Source organism: Nyctereutes procyonoides, unplaced genomic scaffold, assembly GCF_905146905.1.
Source record: "Nyctereutes procyonoides isolate TBG_1078 unplaced genomic scaffold, NYPRO_anot_genome, whole genome shotgun sequence".
NCBI classification, from domain to species: domain Eukaryota; kingdom Metazoa; phylum Chordata; class Mammalia; order Carnivora; family Canidae; genus Nyctereutes; species Nyctereutes procyonoides.
Window position 1 is genome coordinate 10,295,337 of NW_026575042.1, and position 22,312 is coordinate 10,317,648.

At 44.0% G+C, this 22,312-nt stretch overlaps 1 protein-coding gene across 2 annotated transcripts; it reads left to right on the forward strand.

Moving 5' to 3' along the window:
• The first annotated feature begins 1,756 nt into the window (after nucleotides 1-1,756).
• Nucleotides 1,757-16,326, forward strand: ZNF620 (zinc finger protein 620). Of its 2 annotated transcripts, none has more exons than XM_055321062.1 (4): nucleotides 1,757-2,142; nucleotides 10,377-10,503; nucleotides 10,973-11,086; nucleotides 13,593-16,326. In XM_055321062.1, the coding sequence occupies exons 1-4, from the start codon at nucleotides 2,119-2,121 to the stop codon at nucleotides 14,588-14,590; spliced, it is 1,263 nt and encodes a 420-aa protein (XP_055177037.1). In that variant the 5' UTR covers nucleotides 1,757-2,118; the 3' UTR covers nucleotides 14,591-16,326. The 2 variants fall into 2 exon arrangements, with proteins under 2 accessions (XP_055177037.1, XP_055177038.1); XM_055321063.1 differs by having other exon boundaries at nucleotides 11,008-11,086.
• Nucleotides 16,327-22,312: the final 5,986 nt, after the last annotated feature.

Here is a 22,312-nt window from a genome sequence, read left to right on the forward strand (position 1 = left end):
ATCCCAAATCCTTTTCCTGATTCCATGTAGCCTAGAGACTCTCCTTCCCCTACCCAGGCAGAAATCTTAAAGTAGGTTTTCTTGAACTGGTGAACCATAGATGTTTTTCAGGGACACCATGCAAAGTTGAGGGGGCAGGAGTGAGCCATCCAGTTTTAGAAAACTGGCATTATCAGAGGATAATGCATGCAGTATGCATCTGACTCTCTAGGCTCCTCTCCCTGCTCAGCTTCTAGAATGCTCAAATCATTCTTCCTAGTCTTGGAGAAGAGGGAGTGTAGCTAGGGCTCAAGAGCCAAACAGGCTAGGTTCAGCCACTCCCCACTGACAAAATCCAAAGGCAGAGAAATGAGTGGTGGTGAAACAAGAAAGTTTATTGTAGTGAGCAGACTAATGTCTCAAAGACTGTCACCAAAATGCTAAAAATACTTCTAGGTTTATATAAGGAGAATGTGGGACAAAGTGGGTGTATATGTGCCGGTAGGCCAGTGAAGGTTAAAAGGATCATTGACTTGGAACCAATCACCCATAGGGTCTTGCTGCCTCAGGGCAGTTCTTATTGCTTGAAGGGGTAGTTTTGGTTTCCATCAGGGCCTACTTGGCTCTATGGGTCTTCTGGCTGAGCCAAGAGACAAGCTGGAAAGGAGACCCGACTAAAAAGTTTGAGGTCAGAATGGAGGCAGCCAAAGTCCTCCTTCAGGAGGACAATTCTTATGTGGCACAGTAGTGCTTGGCTAGTTAGAAGCCATGTCTCTGAAGCTATTCTCAGGAGTATTAGAGCCCTCGGGGTAAAACAAAGCCTTCCCACATTGACAACTTCCAAGAAGAGCTTTTTGGGATTAGGATGGAGACATTTGCTTGGATTGCAAATATGTAATAAAGGTGAATCATGGTGACTTATCCCATTGGCATGTCTAGCTGTGTAGTGGGGTGCCCTGGCAAGTCTTTGAGGATGAAATGGTTCTGAAGACTGGCAGAGGAGGGGCTATATGAAACATTTAACTTAATACGGAGGAACCAGTATTCCCAGGAAAGGCTGGTGGGCCATTAGCTGAAATCTGTTTCCAGGCTGGGCGTGGAACACATATCCAGGTATAGGGTGGGAAGAGGGTCTAAGGCTAAATTTAATAGCTCTTTCCCTAAACTGTGCCATATCTTGAAAGTCCCAGCAGCACTCGTATCTTCGAAAGATAGGTTAGAAACAAACACAATTAGAAAACAACTCACAAGCGCTAATCTTGTGCCAGGCGTTGCTGTAAATGTCTAGCTAATCCACCAACTCATTTAATTATTAAACCTTGACAGCCCTTTGACGTTGGTATCACTATTATACCCATTTAACACATAAGGAAACAGGCAAAGACACTTGCTGCTGCTCACACAGCTAAGATGTGGTACAGCCAGGTTTCTGGACCTCGGTAGTCCACACTCTCCACCGATACACAGTTGAAGTGACGGGCCCCGCTCCTCCCATTTCCACCCCCCCACCCCCCCCCACCCCCACTGCAGCACAGCCCCAGAACCTGGGCAGCAGGCACCTTCAGTCCCTGGAAGAGCGGCCAGGTGGGGCAAACAAACGCCAGGGAACCCTAGAGGGATTCCCAGGCTTGCAGCCCGCTCTAGAGCCTGAGCGGGCGCGGCGACCTCCCCCGGAGGAGCTGCCGAGAGGGGGCGCTGCAGGACCCGGGCCTGGAGCCGGCAACTCTGGCTCGCAGTCTCCGACAGTAGAGACCGGCAGGGGCGGCTGCCGCTGGGCTGGGGGACCACGGAGACGGGCCCGTTTACGGGTTCCTAGAGAGGAGGGGCAGCGGCCCTACGTGCTTCCGGCGGAGCGCGTCCCAGCCTTCCCCGGATCGCACCTGGCGGCTCTCCCGCGCTCCCTGTGCGTGGCGGCGCAGCCTCGGCGGTCACCTGGGCTCCGGGCCGGCTGACGGGGTCGCATCCGCACGGCCTTCTCAGTACCCGGTTCCTCAATCCCTATGCCTCCGGGGTGACGGGGTCCCAGGACGGAGGGGGCATCTGTGGGGTCCCCGGCAGCAGCGGCGCTGCCCGTGCCTCTGTTTTCTCTTCGGCCTCACCTCGAACCCCGGGGGCGCTGTGTGGCGCGGGGGCCCAGCCATGCTCCAGATCACGTGGCACCAGGTGAGCGAGCGTCCTGTCTGCCTCTGTGGGCCCTACTGGTCCTCCCACCCTCTGGTGTCAAGAGGTAGCAGATGTCAGCCTGCATTCAGGCGTTATGGGACTCGGGTCCTTGGACTCTGCATTGGTAGAAACGAGGGGACCCAAAACATAAAGTCACAAAGGCTTTATTGAGGCTGACGCCCGAGTACAGGGGAGCAGCACCAAGGAAAGGATGCTCAGGCTGCCTTTCCAAGGAGACGTCAAAGAGAGGGTTTCGTTTTGTTCTTAAGATTTTTATTTATTGGGATCCCTGGGTGGCGCAGCGGTTTGGCGCCTGCCTTTGGCCCAGGGCGCGATCCTGGAGACCCGGGATCGAATCCCACGTCGGGCTCCCGGTGCATGGAGCCTGCTTCTCCCTCTGCCTGTGTCTCTGCCTCTCTCTCTCTCTGTATAACTATCATAAGTAAATAAAAAGAAATTAAAAAAAAGATTTTTATTTATTTATTCATGAGAGTCAAGAGAGGCAGAGACATAGGCAGAGGGAGAAGGAGGCGCCTCGTGGGGAACCTGATGCGGGACTCGATCCCAGGACCCCGGGATCATGACCTGAGCGTGAAGGCAGATGCTCAACCGCTGAGCCACCCAGGTGCCCCCAAGGAGAGTTCTTAAAAGTTACTTAGGTGGGTAGAGGGTGCCGTCTAAACAAGTAGAGGCGGGGGTTTATTAGCACCTGCACAGTTAAAGGCCCTGTTTCTTCACGTATCACTTGCATAATGAACTTGCTACATCCCCACCGCTAGGCATGATTTTTAGTATTATAATGGGGCGGGGGCCGGGGGCGGGGAGGGAGTCGTGAAAGTACCGCACTGCGGTTGATCTTGGAGGAGACTGGTTTGGACAGGTCGGAGCTTGCTCCTCAGGTGGTGCTTTGCTCTGCAAGCAAAGTGGTAATAGCCATTGGGGAGTTGTGCAAGAAAAGAGTTAAGGGTCAGCAGGCAGCGGGGAGTTTCACAGGTTTACATGGGGCTTGTTACCAAGGTTCCTGTTTCACAGGTTTGTGGCTTTCGTTGTGCGTCTGTTGCTATCAGGTGTGTTTGCGCAGGGGAGGAGGAGTTGAGAATGCCCAAACTAAGACGTAATCAGAATGGAAATACAGTAGTGGGGGATTGATTGGGATAGGTTTGCAGTTGAAGCTGAAAAGTAGAAATCTGAATCATTGCATACAGCGAAGATGCTTTTCACCTTTGTCTGCAAGATTGGAGAATTCTTTCCTTGGATAAAGTAATTCTAGGGTTTTGTTTTGTTTTGTAGATGCCATTGGATTTGTTACATCGACATGCCACCTACAAATAAAAAGTTTTACTTCTTTCCTGTTTGGATACCTTTTATTTATTTTTCTTGCCTAACTGCACTGGCTAAAACTTCCATTTCAATGCTGAGTAGAGGTGATGAGGGCAGATAACCTTGTCTTATTTGTGATCTTAAGGTGAAATATGCAGTATTTCCCTATTAAGTATGACCTCCATCAGGTTTTGTTTTGTAAATGCCGCGCATATCAGATTGAGGATGTTCTATGTCTATAGCTTGCTGAGAATTTTTATCAAGAATGGATGTTGGATTTTGACAAATGCTTTTTCTGTGTTGGTTTATTTATTTTTTTAAAGATTTTATTTATTTATTCATGAGAGAGAGAGAGAGAGAGAGAGAGAGAGAGAGAGAGGCAGAGGCAGACACAGGCAGAGGGAGAAGCCGGCTCCATGCAGGAGCCGGATGCAGGACTGGATCCCGGGACTCCAGGATCATGACCTAATCCAAAGGCAGACGCTCAGCCACTTGAGCCACCCAGGTGTCCCTTCTGTGTTGGTTTAGAGGATTATATGATTTTTCTATTTTAGTTTCTTAATGTGGTAAATTGCATCGATTTTTCAAGTGTTCAACCAACCTTGTACTCCTTGAATAAAAAATACTTAGTCATGATGTATCATATTTATTCTTTTACTATATTTTGGGTTTTCTTGTTAAAAGTTTGATTACAATTTTTGCTTCTATATTTGTAAGAGGTGTCTATGTGCGGTTTTCATTTCTTGTAATGTCTTTGTCCTATTGAATGAGTTGGGAAGTATTCTGTCCTCTTCAATATTTTGGAAGACTTTGTATAGAACTGATTACGTTTCTTCCTTAAATGTTTGGTAGAATTAACCAGGAAAACCATTTAGGTGTGGAGTTTTCTTTCTGACGAGTTTTAAGATACAGTTTCAGTTCCTTTGGTAGGTCTATATAGGGCTATTCTATTTCTCCTTGAATGAGTGTTGGTAATTTGTCTCTTTCAAGAAATGTCTAATTTGTCTCAGTTGTAGACATTAATGGCATAAAGTTGTTCATAATATATCTTCATTATCCTTTTGTTATCTGCAGTGATGTCACCTTTTTTAGAACTAGTGTTACTAATTTCTTCTTTTTTTTCTTTTCTTTTTTTTTTTCTGATTAATCTGACTAGAGATTTGTAAGTTGCATTGATCTTCACAGAGAGCCAGTTTTTTGTTTTGCTGATTTTCTCTATTTTTGTGTGTGTGTTTTATGCCACTGATTTCCACTTGGATCTTTTTAAAATTCAATTTGCCAGCATGAAGTATAACACCCAGTGCTCAGCCCGTCAAGTGTTTTCCTTAGTGCCGGTGACCCAGTCACCCCATCCCCGCAACCACCTCCCCTTCCACAACCCTTTGTTTCCCAGAGTTAGGAGTCTCACATGATTTGTCTTCCTCCCTAATTTTTCCCTACTCAGTTTCCCTCCCTTCCCTTATGGTCCCTTTCACTGTTTCTTATATTCCACATATGAGTGAAACCACATGATGATTGTCTTTCGCTGATTGACTTATTTCGCTCAGCATAATGCCCTCCAGTTCCATCCACATCAATGTAAACAGTAGGTATTCTTCCTTTCTAATGGCTGAGTAATATTCCATTGTATATATAGACTTTATCTTTATCCAGTCATCTGTCGATGGATACCGAAGCTCCTTCCACAATTTGGCTACTGTGGACATTGGTGCTATGAACTTTGGAGTGCAGGTGTCCTGTCGATACACTACATCTGTATCTTTGGGGTAAATCCCCAGCAGTGTAATTGCTGGGTCGTAGGGCAGGTCTATTTTTAACTCTTTGAGGAACCTCCACACAGTTTTCCAGAGTGGCTGCACCAGTTCACATTCCCACCAACAGGTCCCCTTTCTCCACATCCTCTCCAACATTTGTGGTTTCCTGCCTTGTTAATTTTCCCCATTCTCACTGGTGTGAGGTGGTGTCTCATTGTGGTTTTGGTTTGTATTTCCCTGATGACAACCACTTGGATCTTTATTTTGTTTCTTCTGCTTAGTTTGTGTTAAGTTTGCGGTTCTTTTTCTAGATTTTAAAGGTGAATCTGAGGTCACTGATTCAAGACCCTTTTTCCTTTTCAAATTTTGTAATACAGGCATTTAATACACTAAATATCTTCCTAAGTACTGCCTTAGCACCATCCCTCATTTTGGTACATTGTGTTTTCATTTTCCTTCAGTTCAAAAAAAACTTTCTGCATTCTTTTCTGTTTTATTCTTTGATCTTTATTTAGAAATGTGTTATTTAGTTTATAAATACTTGGGAATTTTCCATGTGTCTCTGTGTTAATTCTAATTTAATTCTGTTGTGATTAGTGAACATTCTTTGTATGACTTGATTTTTATGGTCCAGAATTTGGTCTACTTTACAAAATATTCTTGGTCATCTGGGAAGAATGTGTATTCTGCTCTTGTTGGGTGGAGTGTTCTGTAAATGTCCATTAAGTCAAGTTGGGTAATAGTATTGTTCGTGTTTGCTGTATCCTTGTTGAGAGGGGTTATTGAAATTTCCAGCTCTAATTATGAATTTGCCTATCTCTCTTGCAGTATTATCAGTTTTTGCTTCATGTATTTTGAAGATCTGTTACTAACTGCATAAATCTGTAGAATTGTTATGTCTTCATGATGACATAATCCCTTTATTTTTATGAATGACTCTCTTTATCTCTTAATATTCTTTGCTCTGGGGGTGCCTGAGTGGCTTAGTGAGTTAAGTAAGCCTCTGACTTCGGCTCAGGTCATGATCTCTGGTTCGGGATCAAGCCCATCTGTTGGGCTCTGCACTTACCAGGTAGTCGGCTTGAGGATTCTCTCTCCTTGCTGTGTGCACCCCCTGCCCCGAAACAAATAAATCTTTAAAAATATATTCTTTGGGGTGCCTGGGTGGCTCATTCAGTTAAGTGTCTGGCTTCAGCTCAGGTCATGATCTCAGGGTCCTGAGATTGAGCCCCGCATCAGGCTCCCTGCTCACTGGGGAGTCTGCTGCTGCTTCTCCCTTGCTTGTGCTCTCTCTCTGGTTCTCAAATAAATAAATAAATAAAATATTTTTAAAAATAGTCTTTGCTCTGAAATCTACATTGCCTTAAATTAATATAGCTGCTCCATCTTTTTTTGATTAGCATATTTTTCCATGTCTTTTGCTTTTAACTTATTCTTTATTTTTTTTAAGAATTTATTTATTTATTCATGAGAGACATAGAAAGAGAGACAGAGACACAGGCAGGGGGAGAAGCAGGCTCCATGCAGGGAGCCCGACTTGGGACTCGATCGCGGGTCTCCAGGATCAGGCCCTGGGCTAAAGGCAGCGCTAAACGGCTGAGCCACCCAGACTGCCCTTATTCTTGTCTTTATGTGTAATATGTGTTTTTTGAAGGCAGCATATAGAAGGCCTTTGCTTTTTAGAAAATCTGATAATGTTTACCTGTTGGGATGTTTAGATTATGTGCATTGGTATAACTTTTTTTTTTTGCATTGGTTTAACTATTGATATGGTTAGATTTGAGTCTGTCATCTTCCTAATTGTTTTCTAATTATCCTATCTGTTCTTTGTTCCCTTTTCTCCTGACTTTCCATCTTTTTTAGAACGAATGGTGTATTTTACTTCATGTTTCCCTCTCTGCTGGCTATATATAAACTATAACTCTTTGTGTTACTATTTCAGAGATTGCTCTGGGGTTTGTAGTATGCATCTTTAGTTTATCACAGTCTACTTTCAATTACTTGTCCATTAAGCTTTTCGAGGTTCTCTCACAGCTATCTGATGGCTCTGCTTTTTTTGCCTTCAATCTTTTTCTGTTTCCTTTTGGTTTTAATTGCTCTGCCTTCAAATTCACAAGTTGTGTGTGTGTGTGTGTGTGTGTGTGTGTGTGTTTCCTGCAGTGTCTGATTTGCTGTTAATCCCATGAATTTTTCATCTCAGATACTGTCGTTTTCATATCTAGAAGTTTGATTTGGGCCTTCTTTTCTTAAATTTTAAAAAAGATTTTATTTATTTTTTTTTGACAGAGCAAGAGAGAGAGAGAGCACATAAGTAGGGGGAGTAGCAGTTAGAGAAAGAAGCAGGCTTCCTGCTGAGCAGGACCTTGACATGGGACTCAATTCCAGGACCCTGGCATCATGACCTGAGCCAAAGGCAGACACTTAATTGACTGAGCTTCCCTGGCATCCTGATTTGGACCTTTAAAAAATATTTTTTGGGATGCTGGGTGGCTCAGGTCGTTAAGCATCAGACTCAATTTCTGCTCACGTTGTGATCTCAGGGTAGTGAGATCCAGACACATCAAGATTGAGTGAAGTGTAGGGCTGTATGCTCAATGGGATATTGAGTCTGCTTGAGATTCTGTCCCCCTCTCTCTGCCCCTGCTCCCCAGCTCAGCTCGCTCCCTCTCAAATAAATTAATCTTTTCTTTTTTAAAAGATTTTATTTATTTATTTGAGAGAGAGAGAGGGAGAGAGGCAGAGAAAAAGGCAGAGAGAGAGAAGCAGGCTCCACGCAGGAAGGAAGGCTGATGCGGGACTCGATCCAGGGACTTGAGGATCATACCCTGAGCCAAAAGCAGATGTTCAACCACTGAGCCACCTAGGCGTCCCTCAAATAAGTAAATCTTTAAAAAATAAATGTCTCTCTATATATCTTCCTTGTCTCTATTTAACTTTTTTTTTTTTTTAAAGATTTTTATTAGAGAGATGGGGGTAAAGGGAGAGCACAGAGGGAGTGAGAGAGGGAGAAGCAGGAGCCTAACACTGGGCTCTATCCCAGCATCCCAGGATCATGACCTGAGCTCAACTAACTGAGCGATTGAGGCACCCCCCTATTTAATTTTTGAACATTTGGAATACATTTATAATAACTGCTTTAATGTCCATCTTTGCTAATGCTGTCAGTTCTGGGTTGGTTTTGATTAACTGATTGGTCTCATTATGGGTCCTGTATTCCTGCCTCTTTGAATGCCTAGTAATCTATGATTGAATGCCAGATATTGTAAATTTTACCTTGCCCAGTTCTAGATGTTTTTATGGTCCCCCAAATCTTCTTTTTAATATTTTTTCTTTAGGATTTTATTTTTAAGTAACTTCTACACCTAGTGTAGGGCTTGAACTTAAAACCTTAAGATCAAGAGTTGCACGCTCTACTGACTGAGCCAGACAGGCACCGTTCCCCAAAATATTATTTTCTGGAGTAAGGTTGTGATTTGGAAACAATTTGGTTCTTTCTGCTCTTAATATTTATGATTTGCTAGTAGAATCTGGAGTGGTGCTCAGCCTAAGAATAGTTATTCTCCACTACTGAAAGTTTCCTGAGAGCTCTAGCCAATGGCCTATGAATTATGAAATTTTCCAGCGTGGCTAGTGGATATAGGTACTGTTTCTGGCCCTGTGTGAATGCCAGGCATTGTGCCCTTCAGTCCTTTCAAATGATCCTTTCTGACTTTGGGTAGTTTCCACACACCTATGCCCTGGTCATTCTTCTGTTGAATACTCTGGGGAACCCAGTGCAGATAATTGGTTTGTTTCTTGGTGCAGCTGTCTTCTCTATGCTATTCTGTCCTGTAAACTCTACTGTCTTGGTCTCCTCAGAACCCACCAGGGAATCTGCCAGGCTCCACCTCATTTCTCCCTCCCTGTGTTGCAAACTGGAAACTCTTTTTAAGGTAGTAAGCTTGGTGAATCATAGGGCTCACCTCTTTATTTCCCATCTCTCGGGGTTTGTTGTCTTTCATTACCATCACCCAGTATCTGATAACTTGTTTTGTGTAATTTGTCTTGTTATGGTTCAGGCAGGATAAACCTGATCTCTTTGACTATCTGGAGAAGAAGCAGTTTTCACTCAGCATTTTAAAATTTTTTAAAATTATTTGAAGGGGAGGGCGGTGGAGAAGGCTAGAAAGAATCCCAAGCTGACTCCGTGCTGAGCATAGAGCCTGACACAGGGCCCACCTCATGACCCTGAGATCATGATCTGAGCAGAAATCAAGAGTCAGAGGCTTAACCGACTGAGCCACCCAGGCGCCCCTTCACTCAGCATTTTTCAAAACATTTCTCCATTTACTTTCACCATGTAGTCTGTTGCTATCTTGATTCCCCAGGCTGTATGTGTGTTTTTCCTGCTCTGAAAGCCTTAAGGATTTTTTTTAAGAATTTTTTTTTTTTATGTTCTCATTTTTCTGAGACTTCTAAGTGATGGGTCTTTGCATAGGTATTTTTCAGTTAGTGCCCTAAGTACTTTGTGGGTCCTCTCTCCTCTCTGGTGCTTTTAAACAGATAGAATATTTTACCAAGTTTTAAAAGTGGAGCACACTTTAAAAAGTCCTGAGCTCATCCTTGGTTTTATGTGATGATCAGCCTCCTTTTTGTTTGCTTCCCCCTCTGCCAGCAGTTAAGATTCAGCTTTCTCTGCTCGTCTAATGTAGTTACCATTTATCCTTTTTATGCCTTCTAAAATTCTGTTAACACCCCTGCTCTGCTCTGACTCTCCTCTTGGGCCATTATGTTACTGTTACTTTAGTGGGATTAGGGAGAGAGTGGAGATGAGTACAGAAGTGCTGTGGGCTGTGTTTATGCAGATGTCCCCTGTGCACATGCACACAAAACCGTGGAAAGGAACATGAGGGACCGACAGGCACAGAGAGCAGGGCCCAGCAGAGTCAACACAGAGACCAGCAGGTGACAGAAGGGCTGTTTGTGGGGATGCTCACAAAGGGGTGCAGTGAGTCTTGGACTGTCCTGTTGAGGAGGGTGATGCTAGCTGAGGGCTGGCCCCTGAGGGGTGGGTAGGGGCCCTGGAGAGCTGTCTTTGGCAATCCCACCACACTCACTCTGCCCCAGTACTTAGGCTCCTCTGCCTTCACACTGGGCTTGAGCAGGAACCTGTTGTTTCAGGAGCCAGTGACCTTTGAGGATGTGGCCGTGTACTTCACTCAGAATGAATGGGTTATCCTGGACCCTTCACAGAGGGCCCTGTACCGGGAGGTGATGTTGGAGAATTATGCCAATGTGGCTTCTCTGGGTAAGATGTCTCTTCTCTTTGCTGTTGTCTGCCTTTGCCCTGTGTGCGTCCTGGCTTCTTTCTTCCTTAGACACTGTGGCCTCTCTGACAACCCTCATGGGCATTCGCTCCATAGGCTACTGGGTGGGGAAAGTTTTGGTTCCCCAGGCTTTGAAATCCACTGTCCCTCTGGCCCCGGGAGGGACTCTGCCCCATACATAGAGGGAAAGCAAGAGCTCTTGGGAGCTCAGCAGAGCCCTTTTGCCTCTGTCTTCCATGTTCTCTGAACAAGATCTGGGACTCCCTCATGTGAGTGGGGGGGGTATTCCAGGACTCTACCCCCATTTGTGGGGATTTTCTGTCCTCTGAAATAGCACAAGCTGACTTCTCTTCTTTCCCTCCTTGGCTCAGTGAAGAAAGGTCAAGACAGCCATGAGGGGACCTTGCTTCCTGATTCGCTTTACCTTTTTTGTTCCTTTCTCCTGGGCAGCTTTTCTATTCACCAGACCTGTTTTGGTCTCCCAGCTAGAGCGAGGGGAACTGCCGTGGGGCCTGGAACCCTGGGAACCCGTGGGCAGGGAAGCCCTTAGAGGCATCTGTCCAGGTGAGCATAAGAACCTACCAGCTTTTTTTTTTTTTTTTTTGCTTAGCCTACTTTCCTGTTTTCACATTTCAGTGTGCGTGAAGAGTTTCTTCTCTTGTAAGGCTGTTTTCTTTCCTCTGGAATCATTACATGTGGTTCTTGTGTTGACGATGGTAGCCCCCCTCAAATGAAGGAGGGCCAATCTCTTCTGGACAGGGATGGCTGCAAGATTTCTCTGCATGTTCATCTTTGTCTCTCCACCTCACCTGCTAAGGGACACCATCTGACTGAGCAGCTCTTGAACCATGACAGCCCTTTGGAGCCCTGTGTTGTGGAAAGTTTATTTTTCTACCAGTTTGTTTTTGCTGAGATGAGGACATCAACCACCTTAGAAGGAAAATAGGCTCCTGGGGTCTATTTGGCCATTCACATGTTCACAAGAGCACATTATTTCTAGGGAATTTTCTTTTTTTGTGTGTGTGTGTGTGTGTGTGTTTTTTTTTTAAGTAATCTGTGCCCATTTGGACTCACAATCCTGAGGTCAAGAGTTGCATGCCCTCCCAGCTGAGCCACCCAGACTCCCCTATATGGGAAATTGAATTATTAGTTCCCAAACACTGACTTAAATAAAAATAAAAAATAAAATATAATTTAAAAAATTATTTAAAAAATAAAATCCATTTTTGTAATGGAAATTTTCACACATAGGCAGACACCAGCACAACACACCTCATGATTCCCTTGCCTCTATAGCCATCTGTCATCTTTTTCCCCGCAGACACTTAAAAAAACTTGTATTTTAACAGCTGAACTTTTTGAAACAAAACTTGTTATAAAAGAAAGGTAACTCACTTTCTCATTTTAAAAGGTATGGATAGGAGATTTTTAAATAGCAACATAGTGTATTTTTTTTGCCTTTTTTACTCTGCTTCACCCCTACTCTGCCTATCACATTTCTTTTTATTTTATTTTATTTTATTTTTTCATGTATTATTTATGATAGACATAGAGAGCGAGGCAGAGACACAGGAGGAGGGAGAAGCAGGCTCCATGCCAGGAGCCCGACGCGGGACTTGATCCCGGGACTCCAGGATCGCGCCCTGGGCCAAAGGCAGGCGCTAAACCACTGAGCCACCCAGGGATCCCCTGCCTATCAAATTTCATATGCTCTTCAGACTCTTCACAGAGAATGTCCATTAATAATGCACAACTCCCCCCCCCCTCCCCAGCCTTCTGTTAAAATTGTGCCTTTTTTGGATATGATCCCAGGACTTCAGGTTGTCTGGCTAAAAAGTATTTAAACAGTGTTGCCCTGACCCAGTGCCGAGGATTGTATTAGCCTGCAAAAGACCTTATTTAACAGGAGAGGGAAAATAGTCTTTGGTTTTCTCTATTTCACATTCCTGCTGTCATATTAAACTGTATACACAGTCTGTACAGCGTTTTAGGAAAAGTTGTTAATCAGGTCCGCTCTGAGGCTTATGTCCCTTCTTGGAAGGGTTCTTCACATGTGCAGTGAGTGCTCTTTTGTTTTAGAAGCAAGTCTCCATGTCTTCCCCCTTTCCCTCCATCTGCCATGGTGTTAGCCTGCCATAGTCCCCTTAACCACAGCAAAGGAGTCTGCTGCTTTACTAGAGCCAACTTGATGACAGAGATGATTTTTTTTTTTAAGATTTTATTTATTCGAGAGAGAGACAGAAACATAGGGAGAGGGAGAAGCAGACTCCCTGCGGGGAACCAATGTGGGATTTGATCCCTAAACCTCAGGATCATGACCTGAGCCAAAGGCACACATGCAACCACTGAGGTACCTGGGTGCCCCCATTCTTTTGTGTTTTTTTTTGTTTTGTTTTGTTTAATTTTATTTATTTGAGAGAGGGAGAGAGTATGAGTGGAAAGGAGGGGCAGAGGGAGAGGGAGAAGCAAGAGTCCCTGCTGAGCAGGCAGCCTGGCTTGGAGCTCAATCCCAGGACCCTGGGATCATGCCCTTGGCCAAAGGCAGATGCTTAATGACTGAACCACACATTGCCCCAACAGAGACCATTTTCTTTTCAAAGATTGACATGGATAATGTTGTAAAAAATAGGCAGCTCTTAGGAAATTTCAGCTGTGGGACCCTTTGTAGTTTGAGCTGTTTGACCTGCCCCTTCTTCAGTCTGGTGGATTTCCTCTAGGGGTCTCTATTCATCACTTTTCCATGCCTTCTTATCTCACCCATTTGCTTGGGAGAAAGCTGTTGGTCTTCCCATCCTAGTAGGTAGTAGGTAACAGTCTTTGCTGTTTTCCAGTCTTACACTCTTTCTGGGAATGCCTCTTGGCATTGCTTGCCTCCCACCCATAGAGTCTTCATTTAACTTGTGGGGCTGTGCTGTGTGGTTGTCTTTGGTAGCCATTTTGTGTGCATATTGGAAAATAGCCACATAGGGCAGACTAGAACCATTTGATCCTGTTTCTTCTTCACAAGTATTTTCTTTTTGCACTATCAGAGGCTGACACTTGTGGTTTTTGTTTTGTTTTGTGATATCAGGGGGTGAGACCAGAGCTGAGAAGGAAGAATCAACTCCAAAGAGACACATTTCTAAAGAAACAGAGTCCCACAGACTGACATTAAGAGGGCTGCCAGGGAATGTTCCCCCACACCTGGACTTTGGGAACAGCCTACAGCAGCAGCATGGTCACTGGATAGCTAAGAAGACCAAGTCAAAGAGGAGAGATTTCACAGATGAGCCAACCAGCCATCGTGAGGCCTGCACTGTTGAGACTGAGGAGCAGTGTGAGAAATCTGGGGAAAATGTTAGTGTCAGCACACAACTCAGTACAAATCAGCCAGCTCTTAGTGGTCAGATATCATATGAATGTAGAAAATGTGGCAGATATTTTAGTCGAATGGCAGATTTTCAGGGCTGTCACACTGGTGAAAGGTCTTTCAAATGCAAAGAATGTGGAAAAGCCTTCAGATACAACTCATTGCTTATTCGGCATCAGGTAATTCATACTGGAAAGAAACCATTTAAATGTAAAGAATGTGGGAAAGGTTTAAGTTCAGACACGGCCTTGATTCAGCACCAGAGAATCCACACTGGAGAGAAGCCCTATGAATGTAAGGAGTGCGGCAAGGCCTTCATTAGCAGTTCCGTCTTCCTCCAGCACCAGAGGTTCCACACTGGGGAGAAACTCTATGAATGTAACGAATGTTGGAAAACTTTCAGTTGTAGCTCAAGCTTTATTGTTCATCAGCGAGTGCACACTGGGGAGAAACACTATGAATGTAAAGAGTGCGGAAAACGATTAAGCTCCCCCACGGCCTTGACTCAGCATCAGCGCATTCACACCGGGGAAAAACCTTTTGAATGTAAGGAGTGTGGGAAGGCCTTCAGTCAGAAAATCACCCTGGTCCAGCACGAGCGAGTTCACACTGGTGAGAAGCCGTATGAGTGTGAGGTGTGTGGGAAAACCTTCAGCTGGTGTGGGCGATTCACTCTGCATCGGAAACTACACACACAGAAGATACCTGTGCAAGAGTAAGGTTGTCTGCGGCTGGGGGTGCTGTTCCTCCTTGTTTCTCCCAACTCGTGTTCTTCACCAGTGCACTCTTCATAGTTAGACAAGAAGAAACAAACCTCCAGACTCACAAGTGTATGAAGAAATGTAACTGGCTGATCCTCTGGAATTTGTGGTGTCCCTGAGTGCCCTGCAGAATGGATGAGGAATGTGTCAGAGGACCTATGTGAGAGAACACCGCTGTGAATTACCAAATAATTCCAGGCTTAAAGAGGAGATCTTTAAAAGGTTCAAGAGAAAACAAAAGATCGGGAATAAAATTGCACTGGATTTCATAACAGCAGTTTTGAAGGTAAAAGGACAATGGTGTGTTCCTTCAAAATTCGAAGGGAAAATAATTCCTACTCAGAATTCAGTACCCTCAAGTGTGAGTTTGTATAAACCCTTAGATTTTGAACCTTTATTTCCCATGTATCCTTTCTCAGGTGTGCAACACTAAAGAGGGGGTCAACCAGAAAAGAAAAAGATACATGGACATCCTATCACAATTAATATATTAGGAGTCTCCTAAACTCAGAAACAGAAGGCCCTTGTCCATATAGAGCCATCTGTATTTTGGAGGACATTCCTAGTGGGCTGCAAATTTTCAGAGACCTACCTCAGTGCAGTGCCCACCCACACTACTTTGTAGTTACTTGTCACTGCTCAGTTGTAGGCTGTGCCTTTGCAAAAGTTGCGGTGTATGCACCCTTTGAGTCAAATGCAAGGCCACTTATCAGTTCATCCATCTCATTTCTGTTCCATGTGACCTCACAGCAGGAAGAATTTCCTTGCAACTTCATCTAGTTCTTTCTCATCACGGAAGAAGTGTCCATTATTTTCTGTTACTAGTGGAAAGGGAGATGTAAATGTGTTCTGTTTTAGCATCCCTCTTCTGCAAGCTGCTTGACTTTGCCCATTGCAGGAAGCAGAGCCAGGCAGACTTTGGTATGAGCCTAGGCATGTTACCTTGGTTAAGTTACAGATACTACTCATTTCCTTGTTTGTAAAATCTGGATGACAGTCTACCTCATAGGTTTGTGTTGAGTATTAACTGCATTAATACATGTAAGAGTGCTTAGAACAATGACTAGACCCTAATAAAAGTGTTATTTATTATTAATAACACCATTGCTAAGTTTTGACTTATGTATACACCAGTGAAACCAGTCAAGGTAATAAACAGAGCCATAACCTCTCAAACATCCCTTATGCCCTTTGGTAATCCCTCTCAAGCTTTCCACAGCAACTGCTGATTGTCACTTTGGATGAGTAGTGCTTTTCTAGGATTTTATAGAAATATTCCATTGTATGTACTCTTCTTTTTGGTGTCTTTCACCCTCCATAAATTATTTTGAGATTCACCTATGTTGCATATTCATTATATCATTGGTTTTTCTTCTTCTTCTTCTTCTTCTTCTTCTTCTTCTTCTTCTTCTTCTTCTTCTCTTCTTCTTCTTTTCTTCTTCTTCTTCTTCTTCTCTCTTCTTCTTCTTCTCCTTCTTCTCTTTCTTTTCTTTTCTTTTCTTTTCTTTTCTTTTCTTTTCTTTTCTTTTCTTTTCTTTTCTTTTCTTTTCTTTCTTTTCTTTTTTTCTTTTTGCCAAGCAGTATTCCACTATGGAAATAACCAGAATATGTTTTATTCATCTCTTGATGGCCATTTGAATTGTTTCCAGTTTTTGGTTATTACAAATAAAGCTGCTATGAACATTTGTGTTTAAGTCTTTGTAATGACGTATGCTTTTCTTTCTCTTGGGTAAATAAGAGGAGTGGAATGCCTGGGTCATAAGGTAGGTATGTATTTACTTTTTTAAAAAATATTTATTTATTTAAAGGAGAGGGACTCCTGCGTGGCTCAGTGGTTGGGCGTCTGTCTTTGCTCAGGGTGTGATCCTGGGATCCAGGATCGAGTCCCACATTGGGCTCCCTGCATGGAGCCTGTTTCTCCCTCTGCCTGTGTCTCTGCCTCTCTCTCTCTCTCTCCGTGTCTCTCATGAATAAAGAAATAAAATCTTTAAAAAAAATAAAAGGGAGAGAGGGACGCCTGGGTGGCTCAGCAGTTGAACGTCTGCCTTTGGCCCAAGGCACAATCCTGGAGTCCTGGGATTGAGTCCCATATCAGGCTCCCTGCATGGAGCCTGCTTCTCTCTCTGCCTGTGTCTCTGCCTGTCTCTCTGTGTCTCTCATGAATAAAGAAATAAAATCTTTAAAAAGAGAGGGAGAGAGAGCGTGTGCCCACACAGGAGCGAGGCAGGGGGCGAGTGGGGCAGAGGGAGAAGCAGAGCATGGAGCCCCATGCCCAGACAGCTGGGGCTCTCTCCCAGGAAGCTCTATCCCTGTGATCATGACCTGAGCCAGACACTTAACCCAACTGAGCTACACAGTTGCCCTGTTATATATTTATGTTTTTAAGAATCTTCAAAATGGTTCTACAAAGAAGTTGGACCATTTTATATCCCCACTAGCATTGTATGAGAGTTACACTTCCAAGACATTTTTGGCTATGCTCAATAGTGCCAATCCTTTAAATTTTAGCTCTTCTAATAAATGTAATGCTGTCTCATTGTGATTTTAATTTGCATTTCCTGAATGACTTGATGTTGAGCATATTTTCATGTGCTTATTTGCCTTCCATATATCTTAGGTTAAGTGTCTATGTCTTTTGCCTGTATTTTTATTCTTTGGGATATCTTTTTGAGGTGGGGGGGCTCTTTATATATTGTGGATACAAGTCCTTTTTCAGATGTGTGATTTATTTTTTAAAATATTTTATTTATTTATTCATGAGAAACACAGGAAGAGACATAGGCAATGGGAAAAGCCGGCTCCCTGCCGGGAGCCTGATGTGGGATTTGATCCTAGGACTCCAGGATCACGACCTGAGCCAAAGGCAGACGCTCAACTGCTGAGCCACCCAGGTGTTTCTGGATGTATGGTTTCTAAACATTCTCTCCCAGCATGTGGCTTGTCTTTTCATTCTCTTGATTTTTTTTTTTTTTAAGATTTATTTGAGAGTGCTTGAGCATGAGCAGGGGAGGGGGGTGGGGGGGATAGGGACAGAGGGAGGGAGAGGGATAAGCAGACTCTCCACTGAACAGAGTCCAATGTGGGGCTCAATCCCAGGACTTTGAGATCATGACCCAAGCCAAAGGCAGATGGTTAGCCAACTGAGCCATCGAGGCATTCCTCATTCTTTTAGTGTTTGAAGAGCAAGCAGAAGACTTTAATATTAATGAAGTCCAGTATATCAGGTTGTTCATTTATGGATTATGCTTTTAGTGTGTCATATTTAAGAAATATTTGTCTTACCCAAGTTTACAAAGATTTTCCCCTCCTATTTCCCAGAAGTTTTATAATTTTAGATGTTATGTTCTATCATCTATTTTGTGTTAAGTTTTGTATAGGGTATGAGGTATGGATCTACATTTCTTCCTGCTTTTTTAGGTGGGTATCCTATTTTTGAAAATGACTCCTCCACTGAATTGCCTTTGTACCACTGTTGCAGATCAGTTGCCTGTATAGGTTTGGGTCTACTTCTGGATTCTATTTGTCCATTGGTCTGTGTCCATCTTGACGCCGTTGCCTTAATCTGTAGTTTTTCTAAGTGTTGAGGTCACACAGCATTAGTTTTTCTATTTTGTGTTTTGCCAGAGTTTTGGCCTTTGCATTTCGAGGCCCTTTGCATTTCATATGAATTTTGTTTTATTTTTAAAAGATTTTATTTATTTATTCATGAGAAATACAGAGAGAGAGAGAGAGAGGGAGGGAGGCAGAGGGAGAAGCAGGTTCCATGCAGGGAGCCTGACGTTGGATTCAATCCCTGGTCTCCGGGATCCCACACCCTAGGCTGAAGGCAGCACTAAACCACTGGGCCACTGGGGCTGCCCCTCATATGAATTTTAGAATCAGTTTGCAAACTTCTACAAAACATATCCTGATTGAGATTGTATGGACTCTTTAGATCAATTTTGGGGAGAATTCACATCTTTCTTAACTTTACAGTCCTTTTGGGCAGCCCAGGTGGCTCAGTGGTTTGGCGCTGCCTTCAGCCCAGGGTGTGATCCTGGAGACATGGGATCGAGTCCCACACTGGGCACCCTGCATGGAGTCTGCTTCTCCCTCTGCCTGTGTCTCTACCTCTCTCTCTGTGTCTCTCATGAATAAATAAAATCTTTAAAAAAAAAAACAAAACTATACAGTCTTTTGACTCAAAATCATGGTAAATCCATTTATTTGGATTTTTATTTCAGCATTGTTTTATCATTTTTACTGTATAAATCTTTCATACCTTTTCTCAGATTTGTCTATCATTTTTTGATTCTGTTATAATAGTAAATTTCTAAGTGTTTATTGATGGTATAGAGAAATGTAATTGATTTTTGTATTTTGACCTTGTATCCTGCAATCTTGCACAACTCATTCAGTCTAAATTTTTTAGGGCTAACATTGAGAAGCATGTTTATAAATAACCATTTTACTTCCAATTCTGGATTTTTTTTCTTGCCTGTTGCACTGGCTAGTGGCTGGGGATAGTGTGTTTCTAGGGAGAGCACTGGCCAGGTGAGGGATATCCAGCTCTAGACTTTTAATTTTGCTGATACATGAGCAGACTTCCTGACCACTGTTTCCCATCCCCTGGTTCACTTGCCTGTAGGTCAGCACTGCCTGTATTCTGTCCCTCTGGTGAGGCTGCTCTGGGAAAGAATGGAACTCTTGTTGCATTTTTGTCCCGTTTTTGTCCTCTGACTGCCCATGATTCTAATTCTCATTTTCACAACTTGGGGATTTTTGAGTCTACCAAAACTTCCTCACTTGTTCTCCCTGTACTATAATACAAGATAGAGGAGTTCCATGTCCAGTGTTATCCCCCTTCAAGTTAAACCTGTTTGTGATAACTGGCTAATATTTTTAAAGAAGTTGTGATGTTTATGTGTATATGTATGTGCACACATGTGTGTGGTCATGTCTCTAGATTGGTGGTAGATGTTCATTTTGATAGGTTTAGAGAAGGGGCAGTATGAAAATATAAGTCCTTATCATGTTATTGTTCCTGGAAGTCTAATTCATTTATTTAAAACAATTGTACATCAGCTTTACAATAAAAATACTGGGAATTTATAAAATACACAGTTTCTGTGATAGGCAAAATCTCAGTGTTAGGCAGTCTCCATATTGTCCCCAGTGATTCTGATCCTTGCATTCATGCCCTTGTGTATCTTATCTAACACTGTATTATGACTGGCCTGTGTTGGTAGTATATTGATTGATGGTGCATGACTTCCAAAGCTAGATTATAACACTGTAGTTGGCCTTGGCCTTTTTTTTTTATTTTTATTTTTAAAAATTTTGATTTTTTTTTTTTTTTTTAAATTTTCATTTATTTATGATAGGCACACAGTGAGAGAGAGAGAGGCAGAGACACAGGCAGAGGGAGAAGCAGGCTCCATGCACCGGGAGCCCGACGTGGGATTCGATCCCGGGTCTCCAGGATCGCGCCCTGGGCCAAAGGCAGGCGCCAAACCGCTGCGCCACCCAGGGATCCCTAAAAATTTTGATTTTTTAAGTTAACTCTACACCCAATATGACCCTGAGATCAACAAGAGTCATATGTTCCACCAACTGAGCCAGCCAGGCGCCCTTGGCCTTGGCCTTTTGGATTGCTTACCTTAGTTTGAATCCTGTAGTCATGTTGTTGAGGACTCAGCTGTGTGCAGAAACCTGTGTGGGGAGGGACCGCAGCTTCACACCAATAACCAGTACCAATTTGCCCGTCATGGAAGTGAGTTATCTAGGTGCTCTAGGCTTAGTCAAGCTTTCAGATGATTGCAGCCCCAGGTTACACCTGAATGGAATTTCATGAGAGATCCCAAACTGCTGTCTTACAGCCAAACCACTTGTGAGTTACTGGTTTATAGAAACTTTAAGAAATAGTAAGTGTATATTGTTTTCAACCACACAGTTTTGGGGTGATTATGCAGCAGGAGATACCTACTGTACTCTTCGTGGGAGGACTTTAAGCTATAGTTTGTCAGTAACAGTTTTAATTCCCTTGGAAATGTAACAGCACTCTAGCAGGTCTTAAGAGTTAATTCGCTTCAACTTAACACTCCTTATTTGCTGACATAAGGCCTTTGGTCTGTAACAGAACTGATTTACTTTCTTTGAGATTTGTAGGCCCTTGGCCTTGAGAAGTGAAGAAACAGAAACTTCCCAGGCCCCAAAGTCCAGCAAGTGTGTTTGAAGCCACCTCAGATTTTTGATTAGTCCAACATTTTAAACAAAATATTTTTCTTTTCTTAGGTCACATAAATGATTTTACTAACCTCCCTTTGTCTATCTGTAGACCTTGCCCTCCTTTGCAGAAAGAAGAGTACTCAGGCACCTCAGGAAACAAGAACCAAAGCCCCCAAGCACAACCCCTGAGCAATGAAAACGTAGCTGGCATCTAGTCTGCACGTGATTAAAGAAATGTTGCAGGCCACTGCACTCCCTTTGCCCATTAGCTACCCTAGACTTCTTAAAACCCTCCTGGGCCAGGCAGAAATATCCGAGTGGGCTTTTGGACAAAAGTCCAACTTCTCCCTAGGTTGCCAGCCTCCCGAATAAAGCTCAGATTCCTTTACAAACAACTCTCTTGAGTGATGATCTTTCAGGTAACAGGCAGCCAAAGGGGTTTTTGGTAACAAAAGGAGTAAAACTCCTATGATAGAACCCACGTCCAGATATCAAGGATCGCGCTTTCAGCAGTGGGAGGCCAATTCTCCTCCATAGCACCGAAGCGCCTGGTGAGTAGGAGGCGTCTATCTGAAAATGTGTTCAATAGAAGCAATCAAAGTAAAGTCTGTTCACGTTGGCAACCACACTGGCAAACCGTGGTCATTGGAACCAGACTACCCAGGGATTTTCAAAAGCTCGGTCGCTCTGTGAAGGGCACTGATTGGCTAACTTTCAGGGGTATCTGTCACTGATTGGCTCATGTTCAGAAGCTTGGGCTGCCGTCGATCTGCTGCCTTTCCCAAGCGAATGGCCACCGAAGCGAGGCTGTACTGACCCAAAGTTATGCAAATTAGCGGCAATTACTTGACTCTAAAGAACGTAATTTTAATCTGTTTGTTTTCTTAAACTTCACTCAGCCAAATTGCAGGAGAGACTGTTAACGGATTATCCAGATCTTCATGGAAGGTTCTTTTTTTTTTTTAATTACCTAAATGCCAGTTACTGGGTGGGAAAATAGCTCTAAACTGCAGATTTGTTGGTAAATTTCTTGGGAAAAGCTAAACAGAGGACCTATAGATCGATACAGAACAAAATCATCTAATAAAGGACATGTCCAGTGTACACGGGATGCCTGGCAGCTTGGTCACCAGTATTCCGGTAGCCAAGTGAGGCTGTCCCAAGACACGCCCACACGTGCGGGTCCTCGGAGGGGAGAGGGCTTTGAACGGCCGGACGGAAGCCTCAGTTTTCCTAAGGGGGGCCCAGCTTGCGACCCACGGAGGGTGCTTGGCTTGGGCCTCGGGGCGGCGGCACGCCGGCACCGTCCTCCGCACAGCAGCGCAGCCCGGGCGACCGCGCAGTACAGGCGGTCCAGAGGGTCCCCAGGAGGCAGCGACGGCGGCGGCGGGGGGAGCCAGCAGCCAATGAGCGCGCGCGGCGGGCCGGTCACGTGGGCCGGGCCGCCGGGACCACCGAGAGGCGCTGCCTCCG